We start from the raw sequence: 16416 nt of genomic DNA, 5'->3' as shown, positions 1-16416 counted from the left end.
GAGGAGGAAACTGTAGATATAAAAGCTGTTCTCTTTACCTTAAAGTGAACAACTCTGAGGGGCCAACCTCATTACAATTCAAATTCTCCCTTTGTCATCTAGTATCCCCCATCCCTCATTGGTATTGTTCCTGGGTATATTCCTCATTAACTTCCTGCATGCAAATTTCAAAGTCTCACAATCTGTTTCCCAGGGAACCAACCTGTCACAGATCCCAGGGAGGGAGCAACTTGCTCAAATTCACAAAACTAGTTAATAACAGAGTGAGAGTTAGGACTCAAATAAAATGACCTCATTCCTTTCCAGCGCTCTTTCTACTTTACCAAAATATGTCACACTCAGGATGGAAAGGACCCAGGACCTTTAAGGCAAACTTTGTTCTACTAGGATGTGGCAAGAAACTAATTTCATGGTCTGGTTTCTCCTTTCAACTAAAATATTTTCTGAAGTGTTTTGACTGAACATGAGAAATAAACCATTCTGCACTTCCAGACTACAGAACTGTCTACATCCCAAATGAATGTTAAGGCTGAGCAGGAGAACATGCCAACAAAAAGCAATAAAAGCACTGATTGACACTGGATCCAACTAGGGTGGTGGCAACTCTGTGGCAAGACAGAGTCCACTGCTGGCTGAATTCTGAGTAAGGTACATGTGAGGCCAGCTCCTGTCTCCAGCTGCCTGCTCTCTGCTATGATCTGCATTCCATCTAAATCAGGGCTGGGTGAACAAGAGGTTCTCTGGGAAAGCAACATCAGTTTGGCAGCTTCTTGTTTTGCCAAAGCTCTGTAGTCCTTGTCAAGGGTTGCATGGCTTAGAAGCAAACATTTGGTCGGGAAGCATCCCATAAACTGTCCATCTGCTTCTGATCCAGTTGAAATAATTCACAGATTCAAGACCATTTGGTGGAATTTGGTCATTCCACACAGCCTGCCCCAGACTTAAGAGCACTGAGGAAGGACAGGGCGAGAGTGAACTCTGCTGTGTCCTGGTAAGGACTGGCCCTGCATGTGGGACATTTGTCTGGTTTTCCATCTTTTAATAATTCCAACTCCAAAAGTTGGGGGTCAAATTCAGGTAATAGCAGAGTTATCGCTCTTCTATGTCTAACCATAGGTAGCAACAACATGCAGAAAAATTCAGCTTCAATTACAGCTTGTTAAACACCAATTGTCCCAGCCATTATGTTTGAAGTTTTCAACTGTGACTGTTTCTTCTCTGAAATATCCATGGTTTCTCCTCCTCCCACCCTCCCACCCCTAAGTGCAGACCATGCCATCAATGTCTCTGGACTACTTTAGTTTCTGCCATTGCTTTGGAAGTTCCCTATCTCCTCTAGCTCTTTTTCAAAGTATGACCTACTGTCTACCTTCATCACAATCACCTTGAGTTCATATTAAAATTACAATCCTTGGATCCAGACCACTGAGATCAGAATCACTAGTAGGGAGACCCAGAAAACTGCATTTTGACAAGTTTCCTGGGTGCTTGTTACACACACTAGCAGCAGAGATAAAATTCATATCCTTGGCATAGCATACAGGCCATTTAAATCCTGGACTCAGCCTATCTTAATTAGCTATCTCTTAACTCTTCTTCCATACATTATGCTCTAGCTCCCTATTTTCAGAAACATGCCTTCCCTTTCTGGCGTGCTAACCCTGCCCTTGTTCACATGGGAACTCCTGGTTAGCTGGGTAACTTGTCTTTACTTCACCTGCGCACTCATCACATTTTTACATTCCTCTGTAATGATGCCTATCACCTTTCACTGTAACCAATTATTTACACATCTATCATCCTACTAGATAGGAGCACCTCAACAAGAGGAACTGAGTCTTGATCATAGCTCATCTCCTAAGTTTTGTAGCCTGGCACACACAGGCACTTGACACAGATTTGGTAATCATGAAAACGTCCCCTAAAAAAGATATCACATGAAAAAAGAGGGTAGTGAGGGATAGAGTAAAGCAATGAGCAATTCTGGTCTGTGTACAAAACCCACCATCAAACCCTTACACTTTCCTTTCTCTTTTGAGCCCCAAACACAGCCAATCCAGTGCAATTTAAGAAAACATATTATATATATTCATTTTTTAAAAATTTGGTTTTTCATGTATGAGGTCTTAAAATTGAATTAATCATATATATATATATGTGTGTATATATACATATATATACACACGTATATACATATATATATTTAAATTTTCTGTATATTATCATGTTTTGACACCTTAAAAAGCCTGGGGAGCAATGTCCCTCTCTGGGCTAACCAATTCTTAGAGATAGCAAAGGGCTAACCAGGGAGCCCGTCTTTAAAATGCAAACTAACCAATCCAGAGCCCTAACCCCTTTCTCTGGCCCGTGGAACCCAGGAGACAATATTTCTCTGCCTTAATCATTCCAGGACCAGGTACTAGGTAACTAGGGACCAACCCTACAGTCCAAAGCCCACTGAAATCATTCACACTAACCAACGTAAAACTATTCACCCTTTCCTGCCTTGCTTTTTCCCATGGAAACCCCAATAAAGACCGTGGCCTGGACTCCCTCCTCACTCTTGCTTCTGCTTTCCCACCAAAACCTGGTGTTTTTCCTGTGGCCCTGAGAGGCATGCTGCAGCTTCCTGTCTGGAACCTGTGAGTAGTAAAATCGATTTTCCTTTGACATTCCAGTCTCTTAAATGTCATTCAGTACGCTGCACTATTCACCATCAGACCTTAATAATGTCCTGGGGCAACATATAACATAAATGAAACACACTTACACTGCATTTAAAATATGACTATTTTATTCAAGAAGTCAGTGGGAGCCAAAGTCTCTCTGTTGTACTTTGGATAAGTCTGGAGAGCAACACTCCAGCAGATGCTAAACTGCTTTTATCTCAAGAGTATTGCCAGGACTGCCGAGCAGTCAGTGGTAGGTTATTTCAGTTCGGATAACCTTGGCCTCCAGCTATGGGATTTACTTTCTTTTAACTGGAAACAGATCCATTCAAATGACTTTGTAGTTGATCTGCTTGCTCCTAGTTTACTCCGTGAGTGGTAGGTTTGCCTGCTTACCATCAGTCATTGTAGGAGGAGTGACTGGGTTACACTGATGGATGGGACTAGCCTGGCCATTCCTGATCACAAAGCTGCTGCTCTCACTTGGTCCCTGGATAGAGTAACCTGTCCTATATATGAAGAATGGGTCCTGCCAGGTACTTTTCTATCCTGCACACTAACTCTACCAAACCTTAAAAGTTATTTATAATTTATTTGAAAAATATATTCCAACATCTTTAGTGATTTCACGTAGTTTACCAAATAAAGTTGGAGTTCTTTGTCCTGATATTTGAAATCCTCTAAAATGTGGCACCAACCTACATTTCCAGCCCTCTCTTCCCTTCTACACCCAATCTTCTGCTCTAGACCAAACCTAGCTGCAAAATCAGAATCACTTGAGCAACATTTTAAAAAAGAAATTCCTCCTGGACCCTATTTCCCAACTGAGTCAGTATCTTGGAGTGAGGAGGGGGCCTGAGTGTCTGAGTTTTTATTCCAATTTATAAAGAGTACCAACCTAATAGAAAAATGGGTGAAGGACACTAAAAACAAAATATAAATGCTGCTCAATTATATGAAAAGGTGTTCAGTCATATTCATAAACAGAGAAATGCCACCCAACACTATACTACAACACCATTTTTCATATACCACATTGGCTAAAATCATTCACAAGTTTGATTATATACTCCATGGACAGTTTTGGAGAAACAGACAGTTATACATTGCTGATGGGACTGCAAAAAGATATACTTGTATAGAGAGAAATCTGTTCTTATCTACCAAAACGAAATACATTTTCCATTTGGTCCAATAATCGTACTTCTACAAATCTACTGTAAAGATATACTCATATACATAGAATGACAAATGTATGAGGCTATTAATTGTGAAATTGTTTATAAAAAATACTGAAGCCAAAACCAGTTTGGCTCAGTGGATAGAGCATCGGCCTGCGGACTGAAAGGTCCCAGGTTAAAAATAAAAAATACTGAAAAAATCCAAGTGTTTATCAACAAGGGGACTAAAATAAACTATGGTAGAATAAATCTCACAATGGCTTAATAAAGAATGTGAAAGATCTCTGTAAATTCAAAAGGAAAGATCTCCCGGAAATATATTTAATTGAAAAAAAGCAGAACAGCATATATAATATACTATATTTTGTATTAAAAGAAGGGGAATATAGGTATTTATATTTATTTGTATTTTCACAAAGACATGCTAAATGAACAAATAAGAAATCATAAAAATACCTATGGGGGCAGGCGTACAGAGTAAAGGGGCCAGAAATCAGTGTAAGACTTATCTGTGTATATCATTTTATGACCTCTGAGTTTGGAATAAAAAAAAATGTATCATTAAAACAATTTAATAAAAACCAATAGAACCTTGATAGAGTCATCAGGTACCAAAAAATTTACTTAGTTTCAAGGCACCTCTCTTAAATCCACCCACTTTTAAAAATTCTGATATTTATAATACCTTCTCTGATGGTGGCACCACATTCTTCAAACACTTCAAGCATTTGACTTATGGGGCACTTTAGACTTCTTGATTATCAGGGGTTGATCTTGACACTGATACACTGGATGCTAGAAGCAGCTGAGGGCAGTGGAATGGGATGACTAAACAAGTTAGGAGACAGCCTCTCTAGCCTCTAGGGCACAGAGTGATTGATAATCAAAGACTGAATAAACAGAGAAGGACAGGGCAGCCAGTGTCTGGAAATCCGCTCACTCACCCAGCCTTGCCTCTCAGCACAGGGTGACAGAGTCTAGAGAAGGCAGCTGCCAGACAGTGTCACCAGTGATGGAAGGAGGAGTTGGGGCAAAGGGTCAATTTTTTTCAGGTACTCCTGAGGGAAAGCAGCATTTCTGCATTTTTATGGATCCTGATGGTTGTGAAACTTGTCCTTAGAGAACAATCCTCTTCAACAGGATCAAAATCAGAGAGTATTTTATGCTGAAATGTATTCTTTTATACTCACTTATAAAAGTTTGGGATTTTTTTTTTTTAGAAATTCTCCTATGAATTACATATTCCATCTTAGATGGACATTTTATTTTATTTTTTAAATATATTTTTATTGATTTCAGAGAGGAAGGGAGAGGGAGAGAGAGATAGAAACATCAATGATGAGAGAGAATCATTGATGGCTGCTTCCTGCACAGCCCCCCACTGGGGATAGGTCCAGTAAAAGCCTGGAAGAGTCCAGAGTGCTTGATTTATTTTTAAGGAAAGTAAAGCCATCTGATAGATTTCCAGCTGAAAATTGGTCAAGGCTGGAGTTTGGTTCACTGAGACCATGAAGCACGCCAATTCCTACTTTCCCATGGCTGACTCCCAGTCTTGGCTGAAAGTACTATGGCCTTTCCTATAAGGGTAACCTGGGACATGACACAAAGACAGAAAGGCCTTCCAGGAATTAAGTGAGGAACAAGATAAAAGCACCCCAAACCACGTCCAAGCTGCCATTCAGTGACAGGCAAACACCCAAATCACAATACCCAACTTCTAATAGGGCAAAAAAGAAAACCTCAGTCCCTCTACAGTTCATATTCAATCCAGATGTCTAGAAAATAGCAGGATTAATGCTAACATTTTGCCAAGGCAGCACCAGATGCTTATAACAGAACCATATAGAGGATGAGGTAGGAGACATAATGATTTTCCCAAACATCCCTCAAATAAGGCATGAGAATTCTTTGTGTGAGAGTTCGTGGTTAACACATTTGACATCGGGAACACCTGGGGAAGAATTTTCATCACCAGCCAGAACCCGTTCCTGCACTGGATTGAATACCTACTTCCTCTCTAGACATCTGGATCGTAATTGAGCTCGCTGGCTCATGCTACTATTTGAAAATCCAGGAAGCAAATGGTTGAATCCTGTTAACCACTGAACATGTGCCTTTGGGGTATTATCACCAGGAGTAGTAATACAGCCTAACCTTGCAGAGCAGTTGTGAGGGTTCACTGTCAACATTCTGTAATTAGCAGAAAACAATTATAAACATTTTTCAATTATAGGTGCTCTACTCCCTATGACAGCTCACTGATCTCCAGATGCCTGCCAGAACCAATGGTGGTGATGATGACCACAATGATAGTGCTCATTATGTGACCATTATTTACATACATTACCTTATTAAATCCTTACCATAGCCTGGAAATACAGATAACTATGTTCTAAGCTGAGAATTAGGAAGTAGCTTGGCCCAAGATGTTCACACAACAAAGAGGTAGTGACTGTGTTTTTGAAATGGTTTGTTTGACTCCACAACTTCTTTTGTGTCTTCTGTTTGTATGCCTGTAGTTTCAGTTAAGGTAAGGACATTGAGTTGTTGTTGTTGTTCCCCCTGCCAAACACACACACACAGCACATCCACAGATAAATCACTGATCCACAATGGTTTAGGGTGGGGACCACTATTTACATACATCACCTTATTAAATCTTTACCATAGCCTGGAAATACAGATAACTATGTTCTAAGCTGGCCCAAGATGTTCACACAACAAAAAGGTAGTGACTGTGTTTTTGAAATGGTTTGTTTGACTCAACTTCTTTTGTGTCTTCTGTTTGTATGCCTGTTGTTTCAGTTAAGGTAAGGACATTGAGTTGTTGTTGTTGTTCCCCCTGCCAAACACACACACACAGCATATCCACAGATAAATCACTGATCCACAATGGTTTAGGGTGGGACATTGGGAAGGATGCTTTTAATTTTCCTTTGGATCTATGTCAAGAGGGGAAGGTGAGCTAATGAAAGAGAATGTATAACTGAAACTTCCTACCTGAATACATTCTAGAGATCTACTGTACAACATGTGCCTAAGGTTAGCAATACTGTACTATGAACTTAAAAATCAGGTCCTGTTTTTACCACAATAAAATATGACTTAGAAAGCTAGACCATATTAAAAACCAAATTGACATTATCATGACATAATTACGACTATGTGTTCAATTATACCAAGTACACAATTATACTAAGTAAGTATACTAAGAAGTATACAATTATACTAAGATCACATGACAGAAAAATCTGTGAGCTAATGTGTTATATGTATTGAAGTTAAATGTTAACTAATGGGGAAAGTCTGTTTTACATCCTTTCAGATGTTTTCAGATGTAATGTATTTTATGAAAAACATACAGAATATACAAATGGTAGAATAGGAAGGATTTTCTTTATAGTTAAATGAAAATAAAAAAGTAGAGAATGCATGTAAGAAAAAGGTTTTTAAAAATAAACCCCCTGCCCTAGCTGGTTTGGCTCAGTGGATAGATTGTCGGTCCTTGGACTGAAGGTTCCAGGGTTGGATTCTGGTCAAGGGCATGTACCTTGGTTGCAGGCTCGATCACTGGCTCACTAAGTAACTAATTGATGTGTCTTTCTCACATCGATGTTTCTCTCTGTATCTCTCCCCCTCCCTTCCACTCTCTCTAAAAAAAAAATCAATGGAAAAATATCCTCAGGTGAGGATTAACTAACTCAATAAAGCTCTAGAGATGTAATAATTAGAGAATAAATGGGTGGGGCAGATTTGGGGCTTCTGACTGAGGCTTAACTACTCACAGTAAGTCTTTCAACGTTCAGGGGAACTGCAATGAGTTAGATCTCAGCTGCCCAATGACACTTCAAGAGTCCCACACGCATCATTAATATGAAAAATTGCAAAAACTCTACATTCAGCCAAATTCTTCTGCTTTCCGAAGGACTTGGGCAGAGTTCAGTCCATATTTCAGTGACTTTTCATTTATCTTAACAGCTTCTTTCAGCCCTGGTTAATTCCCTCCCCAGCCTTGCCAGACTTAAGTAGTTCAAGGGTCTGGCAGGTCCCTATCTGTGAGTGAGTTGCCTGCAGCATGAAGGCTGCAGGAAGATCAGATGACATTATTCACAGGCAAGAAGACTCAGAATCCAGAAGAAAATTTCTGAATACCTTTCTGGTTCTCACCCTGCTGTATACTTCTCTCTTTTTTCTCCACCTTACTGGCTTTCAAACCATGGAGCACATGCGTATTTTTCATTTTAAAGTGCCAAAAACTTAAACCAGAACCATCGGAAATGGTTATGCAAATAAACGTGAGGCACAACTAAACTTTGTTGCCTCAAGGAAAGAGCCCTCTGAATATCTGAAGTTTCCTGTGATTCCCCACCGACCTCTCCCATACAATTTGTCCCATCTTAGCTAAGAGAAAAACAATAACATAATTAAAATGGTTAAGAGAACCTAGCTGGAAGTGGTCGATTTTCATGGTGCTGTTGTTGACAGGGCCAAAGATGGTGATCACAGAGATTTTCCTGGTGGCCATCTTGCAGAAACTTTCCAGATATTCATCTCGCTGTTGCACATACATGTTGTTCTCAACCTTAGGAGCGGTGATCAGCTGGAGGTGGGCGAAGGCAAGCAAATATTAATTCATACTGATAGTTTTACACTGAGGCAAAATCCAAAGGGATGACTTGGAATACAGGGCTGGTAGTGACTGACACCAAAACTAAATTAAACTAAGTTAAGCTAAGCTAAGCTAAACTAAACTAGACTACATGGATTTGTTGGACAGTTAGCATAATTAGGGTCAAAAGACTGTTTGTAAAGGGCTTTTATTTTTAAATGGCTCCAGGAAGCTTAGATTTTTCTCCTCATTTCTACTATTTAGATTCCTTATTAGTGTCCAAGTGTCTTGGTTTTCTCACTTGTGAACTCTGCACAGCAGAACTTATTGTGCAAGGCTGTTGTGGGCACTGCATAAATACTTGGCATGTAAAAACTGCTTGGCAAATCTCCCTTATCCTAATTGGCTGCTCTGGCATTTGTGAATTGAGTGGTTACTACTATTATTTCATGTCTCACAGGGTTGAGAGAGTTTAATAGCCAGGCCTTAGGCACTCTGGAACAATCGATGCCTGATGTCTGCTATGAACACTATCTATTCATCCTTTGCTAACTCATCACTGGGCTCAGAAGTCAGCCTCTATACATGTTCTCCCATTTGACGACATTCAAATATATCAGCCACTTCTCTACTTACCCATCTAACCTTATAAAATAATTCTGAAGTCTGTCATGTGGCATTTCTCATGGGAGAAGTTACCATACTGCAACCTCTTTCAAATTCTTTCTCAAAACGGTTAATATCTGGTTCCAACTTGATCCTGCTGTTTATTTTTCTCTGTGAGATGTTTATTGCTTCCTGTACGCCTTCCCTTCTAAGAATTGTCTATGCTTGACAAAATACTATCCCTCATGGAAATCAAGATGCGTTCAATAACTTTAGAGTGGAACATTAACAAAGGTTTTCTGGGATAAACTTATATCATTTTCTCAGATTGTTATTTATTTTAAGTAGACATGATTTCATTTATTTTTTATTTTGTGTTTATAAGCATGTTCAATTGGATGTGATGGGTAGCATATGCTTGTTTAAAAAATGTAATTTCCCAAAAGGAAAAATAATCAAATTTATTCATTGATTCATACTTAGCCTTAAAACAGACTTAAGGTGGCTATAAAAAGAGACAGTAATGGCATTTTGGGTTTGTTTGTTAGTTTTTAATTAGCTATATGACATCTGAAAATATTTGCGCTGGTGTTTATGGTAGCCCAAATCTTGGAAGTTTTATTTTCAGTTGGGATGTTTTACGTTTTTCTTGCTGGTTATTCTTTGCTCACAAATACACTATTTTGAGATAAATAAAATGAATGTTTAACTGAGAACACAAAAAGTCAAAACAAAGGTAAGATTTACTGGTCATGATTTTGGACTCCCTACCCTAAATGAAGGATAAGCCCATGTTTAGAATATGTTTAGAGGAGTCTCTAGGGCACAGTTGCCCAGAAGCTAAATGACTGATAATTACCTGCCTCTATAATTTCAAATCCATACACAGACTCCACTTTACTCATCTCACACTTTGTCATGGAGCTTTAAAGTCCACGGGCAGACCATGATATGACAGAATTTCAAGAGTCCTCAAAATGCCCTCTGGTCTTCTCCCCCTTGTACCTAAGTGAGAATTTCATACAACATATACAGAACCTCATCCTCCATCTGGAAGTTTCTCCCAGGGATCTGTGAACACTGTAGTCTTAGGCCAATGGATATCCAGTGAGAATCACACTATAATAAACCAGGAGCTCTAATAATGTTTATTTTCACGTTGGGACCTTTGCCCAAGGGTGCTTTAACCCACCTTGAGGTGACATTCATCTTTCATGACTCATTTCCCAGTTTCTGGCACTCAGTGATCTTGCCCTAGGCTCTCTCTTGCTAACCTTTCTTCCTACTCTCCTTTATGTGCCCTCTTCACCCATAGCCAGACCATTCTAAATTACAACATGAAAGAAATCTTGGCAGAGTGACACAGAGAAATGGTGATTATAAGTCAAAGTTGGAGGGTCTGCATTTTAATCCTTATTCAACCTGTGGCGTCCATGTAGTCTTCATAAGGTCATTTAACCTTTTGAACATTACTTAGTTTTCTCATCTTTACAGTGAAACAACTTCCTTGCCAACCTCACAAAATAGTGAGAGGACTGAGCAAAAATAAATAAAAATATGTGTGTAAGGCTGTGTGTGCCTAAGTACCATACATGTATGTCGCCTCTGAATAGTTCACCCACATTCTTTCCTCTGCCTTGGCCTATATTGCCCCTCCCACCCAGAAAACCCTCTGGTCCCCTCCAACTTATCTGATGCTGAGACATTCTTCAAATGCAGCATCCTCCCTAAAGTCTTTTCTATCTCTCGATGATCACTTCTTCCTTTTAATTACTGTTCTTAGAGTCTGCCCTGTCCACTTGGAATTTATGAATTACCTTGGTTTACTATTATATTTTACTAGAGGCCCGGTGCACAAAAATTTGTGCACTCGGGGAGGGCCCTTAGCCAGGCCTATGCCCTCTTGCAGTCTGGGACCCCTCGGAGGATGTCCACCTGCTGGCTTAGGCCAGCTCCCTGGGGGATCAGGCCCAAGCTGGCAGTCAGACATCCCTCTGGCAGCCCGGCAGCCCTCGGGGGATGTCCACTTACCAGCAGGGAGCAGACCTAAGCTGCAGTCGGACATCCTTAGTGCTGCTGAGGAGGCGGGAGAGGCTCCCGCCACCACCGCTGTGCTGGCAGCCATCAGCCTGGCTTGTGGCTGAGCAGAGCCCCCCCTGTGGGAGCGCCCTGACCATCAGGGGGCAGTCCTGCATTGAGCGTCTGCCCCCTGGTAGTCAGTGCATGTCATAGTGACTGGTTGAGCAGCCTTAGCATATCATTAGCATATTACACTTTGATTGGTTGAACATATGACTGGACACTTGTCATATTAGGCTTTTATTATATAGGATGCTTATGGCATTGAAGCCCCAGCCCTTACCACTGCTGTGCCCATGGTTGGTAGGAAAGCAAACTCTGGCCCACGTCCCCCAGGTTACATGGATCATTCCAGCCAGGAGAGGGGAGCCCCTCAGAAACACAGTGGTCCCCTGCCTATGAGTGTCTAGCTGCAGCCCACAACCCAGTTGGTTTAATCTGTTCCTCAAGTTCACATCAGGGAAAGTAGAAGAGGCTGATCATCTGAATATATTTTAAGGTTTCTTTTTCTGTGTTTTGACATCTCCATCCAATTAATTTTCTAGTTTGGCAGGATTTCAAGCAGTACTTAAGATGGTAACCATTTCCAATCCCTTCTTCCTAAAGAAAGCATCCTAGGACTTCTCAGTAAACATTATTGTCTGGTACTTGGCCTCTTTCCAGTTCATTGGCGATAAATCAGGGCATGTCTCATAAATTTAGAACTGTGTTATGGCTCTTTTTCATGTTTCTGTTCCAACAGTGTGTTGGCACAAGGAGCCTCAGAATATAATGAAGCCAGTTTACATTAATAAAGGGAGCAAACAGGAATGGGAAATGCTAGGGGGAAAGCATTTTAAGTCTCAGATTATTCTACATATTGTGTTAGGCTAAAAACACTAGACTTTTATAAAATTCTGGAAAGTAACACTTAAGGTAGTTGTCTGCCTTAGTAAACCAGAGCTTTATATCCTTTTCTAAAATAAAATCAATTAAGTATATTGCTATTCCAATATCCAGATTTCTGAAGTAAGGTTGAAAGTACTAACCCACTTGAATTACCAGAGCTGCTTAAACTTGAACTTGAATCTCTGCAATTCAGCACCATGAGGCCTCTTGTTAATTGACAAGTAGGTAGATTCTTGGCACAAAATGATGGTTTGTCAACTATACTCTACATAGTCCAATGTTTAAGTGATAAACAGCTTATCTATAGTCTCACCATTGTCACCCCCACACTGACATCAGCCAGTCTGAGGGATTAGGTTAACTGGGATTCAATCTATTGTTCTTGACTGACTGCCGGGGAAGCCAGCGAGTTGAAGTGCAGAGAATTAGCTGGGTATTCCAGGCAGAAACTCTACATTGGTGCGAAGCACCAATGTTGACAACTGGTATGGCTTACCATTTATCTGAGTAATTTAAAAGTGTTAAATGAATTTTTAAATATCTGTGTTGACTAATTAACAGGGAAGTTTCCCCTTCACTTTATGGCATATGCCCATATTCACTCCACAGGAATGGGGGAGTGGCTTGAGCATGAGCTTTAAAATCAGACATACCTGAGTTTTAATTCTGGCTTTGCGGTATATTAACTGTTCACCTTGGGAGCCTCAACCTCTCTAAGCTTCTGTTTCATTGTCTGTAAAATGGAGTTAAGTCTTTCTTAAAGGGGTTGTCGTGAAAATTAAACCACACAGTCTCAAATAGCTCCTGGCAGGATGTGCCCTTTTTCTTTGACAGACTGAGAGGCAAGGGGGGTTGAAGAAATGACCTCATGCCCAAGAAGAGGATGCCTGGGTCCCCCTGTAGCTCCTTTGAAGGCTTCTAGGATGCTGTTCACCCAGCCACAACCTACACCATTGCTGCCAGTGTTTCCCTAACTAATCGCTTAAGTAGAGGTTAGGTGACGTTTTCACATCTAAAGAATGATATTAATAAATGCAAAGCATTGGAGGTTTGTGATAAATTGTAACAGGGTACCAGGTTACCGAAACGTTGGGAAGATAAGCTCAAAGACCAGCACAGTTTCTTAGAATTCAAACCTCATTTAAGTTTGAGCTCACTTGTGAGACTGAGGCCAGTTAGAGGTATATGTTGTCAGCTGTACTTGAACAAAACGCAAAGCCTTAATGAATATTAATTGAATCCCCAGCTTCTTGAATAACATCAGCCATGTTAGATGGGGAAAATGGGTGGAAAAACAATCAATGGCACCAACTAGGTCTTTCACCCAGAAACGCAAGTCTCCTCTCTGTCTAGTCAAACAGTCTTTTCTCTCCATCTTTCGATATTGCATCATGTTTATTTCATCTTGTCTTTTCTAATCCATTCTTATTATAGATGTCATTAGCTATTTAGAAAACACAGTTCTGATACAGTCATCAGCTGAGCACACGGAGATTGCAAGACTAAAATGCCTCTTGTTGGGGCTTTCTGTGTAATAACAAACCCAGGCCTCTCACCAGCCACCAAGAGCAACGTTGCCATGAGCAATCCCAGCTGGTTTCTGTTTTGCCTCAGATGACATCAGCAGAAGCTGTCATCTGAGTTTCATTTGCTAGAAATTTATGATCAGGGATACCGTTAAAAGCAGAAAAGACCCAGCTGGGCTTTCAAATCTCTGACTAAGGGAGTGGAGAAAAGGGAGGGAAATAAAAGGCATGACTAATACTAGGGATATGTATAAAAACCCCTTTCTTTTGACTCATAAACTAGCGGTAATGGAAGTATTTACCCATAGGTGCACAATTGCAATCCTGACAGTTTACCCATGATTATTTTCGCCTGGTTAAAACCTGACCATGAGGAACACTTTGCCCTGTTGGCTAAATGGCAGGATTGGGTGATGTGCTTTAGCAGGCTGGACAAAGTCCCAGCTACTCAGGACAAGGGCAACAGAGCACACCACTAATGCTTTCTCTCAGCCCAAAGAGAGTAGTTTTTCCCCCATGGGTTCTCTAGCAAACATTCAAGTACCAGATAGGGTTCTACTCTGAAATCAGTGTTCTTTTGGTTCTACTGGAACATTCCCATTTAAATTTATATACTCTGGGAATAACCAAGTAGCTGTTAAACTATTCTGGCAACCTATCCTCTGCTACCCTTAGTTTATATAGTTACTTTAAGTCTCTGCTTAAAACGAGTAACAACATACATACAAAAAAATAACACACACACACACACACACACACACACACACACACAACCTGTAGAATCAATAAAAACTTGGGTTTTGTTCTAACACATAAATACACTATTGATGGGACAGCTAAGAGGATTTAGGGACATGCCCTGCCCATGATAAATACCACAAGGGACTCTGCTCTAAATTGCACTTCAAATGCACATTTAAACTTTTGAAACCACTAAAGATAGATGGGTGCCAGAGTCTCTCTGGCTCAGATCATTAATCACAATTTAGGCCAGATTGGAAAAAAACCCTTAAAAGCCCTCTGAGGAATGCCCTGAGAGAAGGATGCCTAGCTTGTTTGGTGTGGAAAATGCAGGGTGTGGAGTCACTTTGTGCCTTCAGTAGGATAGATGATGTTCTCAGTGCCATGAGATGGTGCCCTGACACCCAGGTATCTGAGGGAATCATTCTTGATGCATAACACCCAACATTAATTCCTGATCTTTTTCTCTAAAGTAATTGTATAGTACTCTTTTCCTCTTTGACAGCCTGGAGTAGAATGACAGCATTAAGAAGCTAGGGGCAAAATCATGGAAGGGCACTAGAAGAGTGGATAAGGAAACTTGGAGAGGAGAAGAAATCATGTTCCCTTTGCTGATGAGAAATGCCCTTACCTTTAGGATGGGGCTAATTCCTGTCCAACGCCCTTTTTCTGGGGTTTGACAAAATGCTGTTGGTATTCTTTGGATGGTGGCAAGTAATGGTCAACTAGATAGCTACTGAGATATAACTGTGACTCACTCAATCCTAATGTCACTCAGAAAAAGAGACAACATAAAAGTAAGGACTTCTTGTCTCCTTTCTTACACACACACACACACACACACACACACACACACACACACATGTTCATGCTCATTTTATAGAATCTCAGTAACTGACATCTGGACTCCACGTTCAGATGTGTCTTTAGGGTATTGGAAATTAGAACAATTAATCCAGCTCCTCACACTCCATCCTTTTGGCCTCTTACTGGTTGGGCAGTGATGGAAGAGACAGCCTTTAAGGGATGAACATTTCAGACAGCTGATTTAAAAGCATTCATGAGGGTCACACCAAAAAGGGCCCCTCCCCACTCCCAGTCACACCTACTCTCCACTGAGGCTGCCTTACTTTCCCCTTTGAGTTTTCCAATTCTTGATATAGACCTAATAAGGGAGGGTGGAGAGTGGGGGGAGGAGAAACCTTGTTTATTTCCCCATACCGATGGTTCTGGTTTCTCAGATCATGAAGAGAGAAACCCTTTTCCTAAGTTGTGACCAGAGTCAGTGCATACCATTTTAGGAACTTCTTCATTCTGTTGTTATTCATTGAACTTAGTAAAATGGAGCTGTATCCAGAACTATCCCTTGGAAGAGAGGAGTAGAGATGGGGGATGGGGACTGAGGGGTTTGGGGGAAGCCGGCCACAGGTGCTTCCCTGGGTTCATGTCTAAGGTCCCCTGGACAAAGACTCTGAGTCTGTGTGAGAAAGGTTCACAGCCCTTCCCTGACACACCTCCGGATCAGTTATATCTCCACACCGCACAGGGTCAGCCAGGGCCTGCCCTCCGACACTGTGATTTCAGAAAAGCAACACACCAACCGCGCAGCCCCCAGAGCAATGCCAAGGAGAAGGTTACTTACCAGGAGCCTTCGCTTGCCTTCGAAGGAGCCCAGCAGGTCGGCCACCAGCTTCTTGGGACTCGGCGCGAAGTCCTTGGTGGTGGGTTTCAGGGAGCCGTCCTGCTCGGCGGGGCCCGCCTTCTTCTTCTTGCTCTTCTCCTTCTCCGGCCGGCTCTTCTTCTCCGCCTTGTCCTTCTTCGCTTGCTTTTCACTCTTGAGCAACTTGTCTGCCTTCTCACTCTTGGCCTTTTTCTTCTTCTCCTTCTCGGGTTTCTCCAGCTTCTCGTGCTTCTTGGACTCCTTCGCTTTCTGCGGGGGGACATTCCCCACCTGCAACTCCTCCTCCAGCTGCGAGGCCGTGGGCCGGCTGGGGTCATACTTGTCCTCGTACTCATTGCTGAGGATTTTGTCTTGGGCTTTCTTTTTGGGGGGCTTCCCCTTGGCTGGCTTGTGAGGACCTGGCCCCACGGGGGGGTCCCGGTGGCCGTGCTCCCGC

General features: G+C 41.4%; 1 protein-coding gene across 1 annotated transcript in view; it reads right to left on the bottom strand.

Moving 5' to 3' along the window:
* Positions 1-16416, bottom strand: part of CCDC80 (coiled-coil domain containing 80) — a 36888-nt gene that overhangs the window by 17316 nt on the left and 3156 nt on the right. Inside the window, exons 3-4 of the mRNA XM_005873338.2 lie at positions 15942-16409; positions 8294-8450 (exon numbers count right to left, since the gene is read on the bottom strand). Of these exons, the coding sequence (XP_005873400.1) occupies positions 8294-8450; positions 15942-16409 (625 nt within the window). The remainder of the gene's footprint in view (positions 1-8293; positions 8451-15941; positions 16410-16416) is intronic.

This window comes from Myotis brandtii, unplaced genomic scaffold, assembly GCF_000412655.1.
Source record: "Myotis brandtii unplaced genomic scaffold, ASM41265v1 scaffold406, whole genome shotgun sequence".
In the NCBI taxonomy this organism is placed as follows: Eukaryota; Metazoa; Chordata; class Mammalia; order Chiroptera; family Vespertilionidae; genus Myotis; species Myotis brandtii.
The sequence above is the reverse complement of the archived record's forward strand: the minus strand, read 5'-3'. Positions and strand labels throughout refer to the sequence as shown.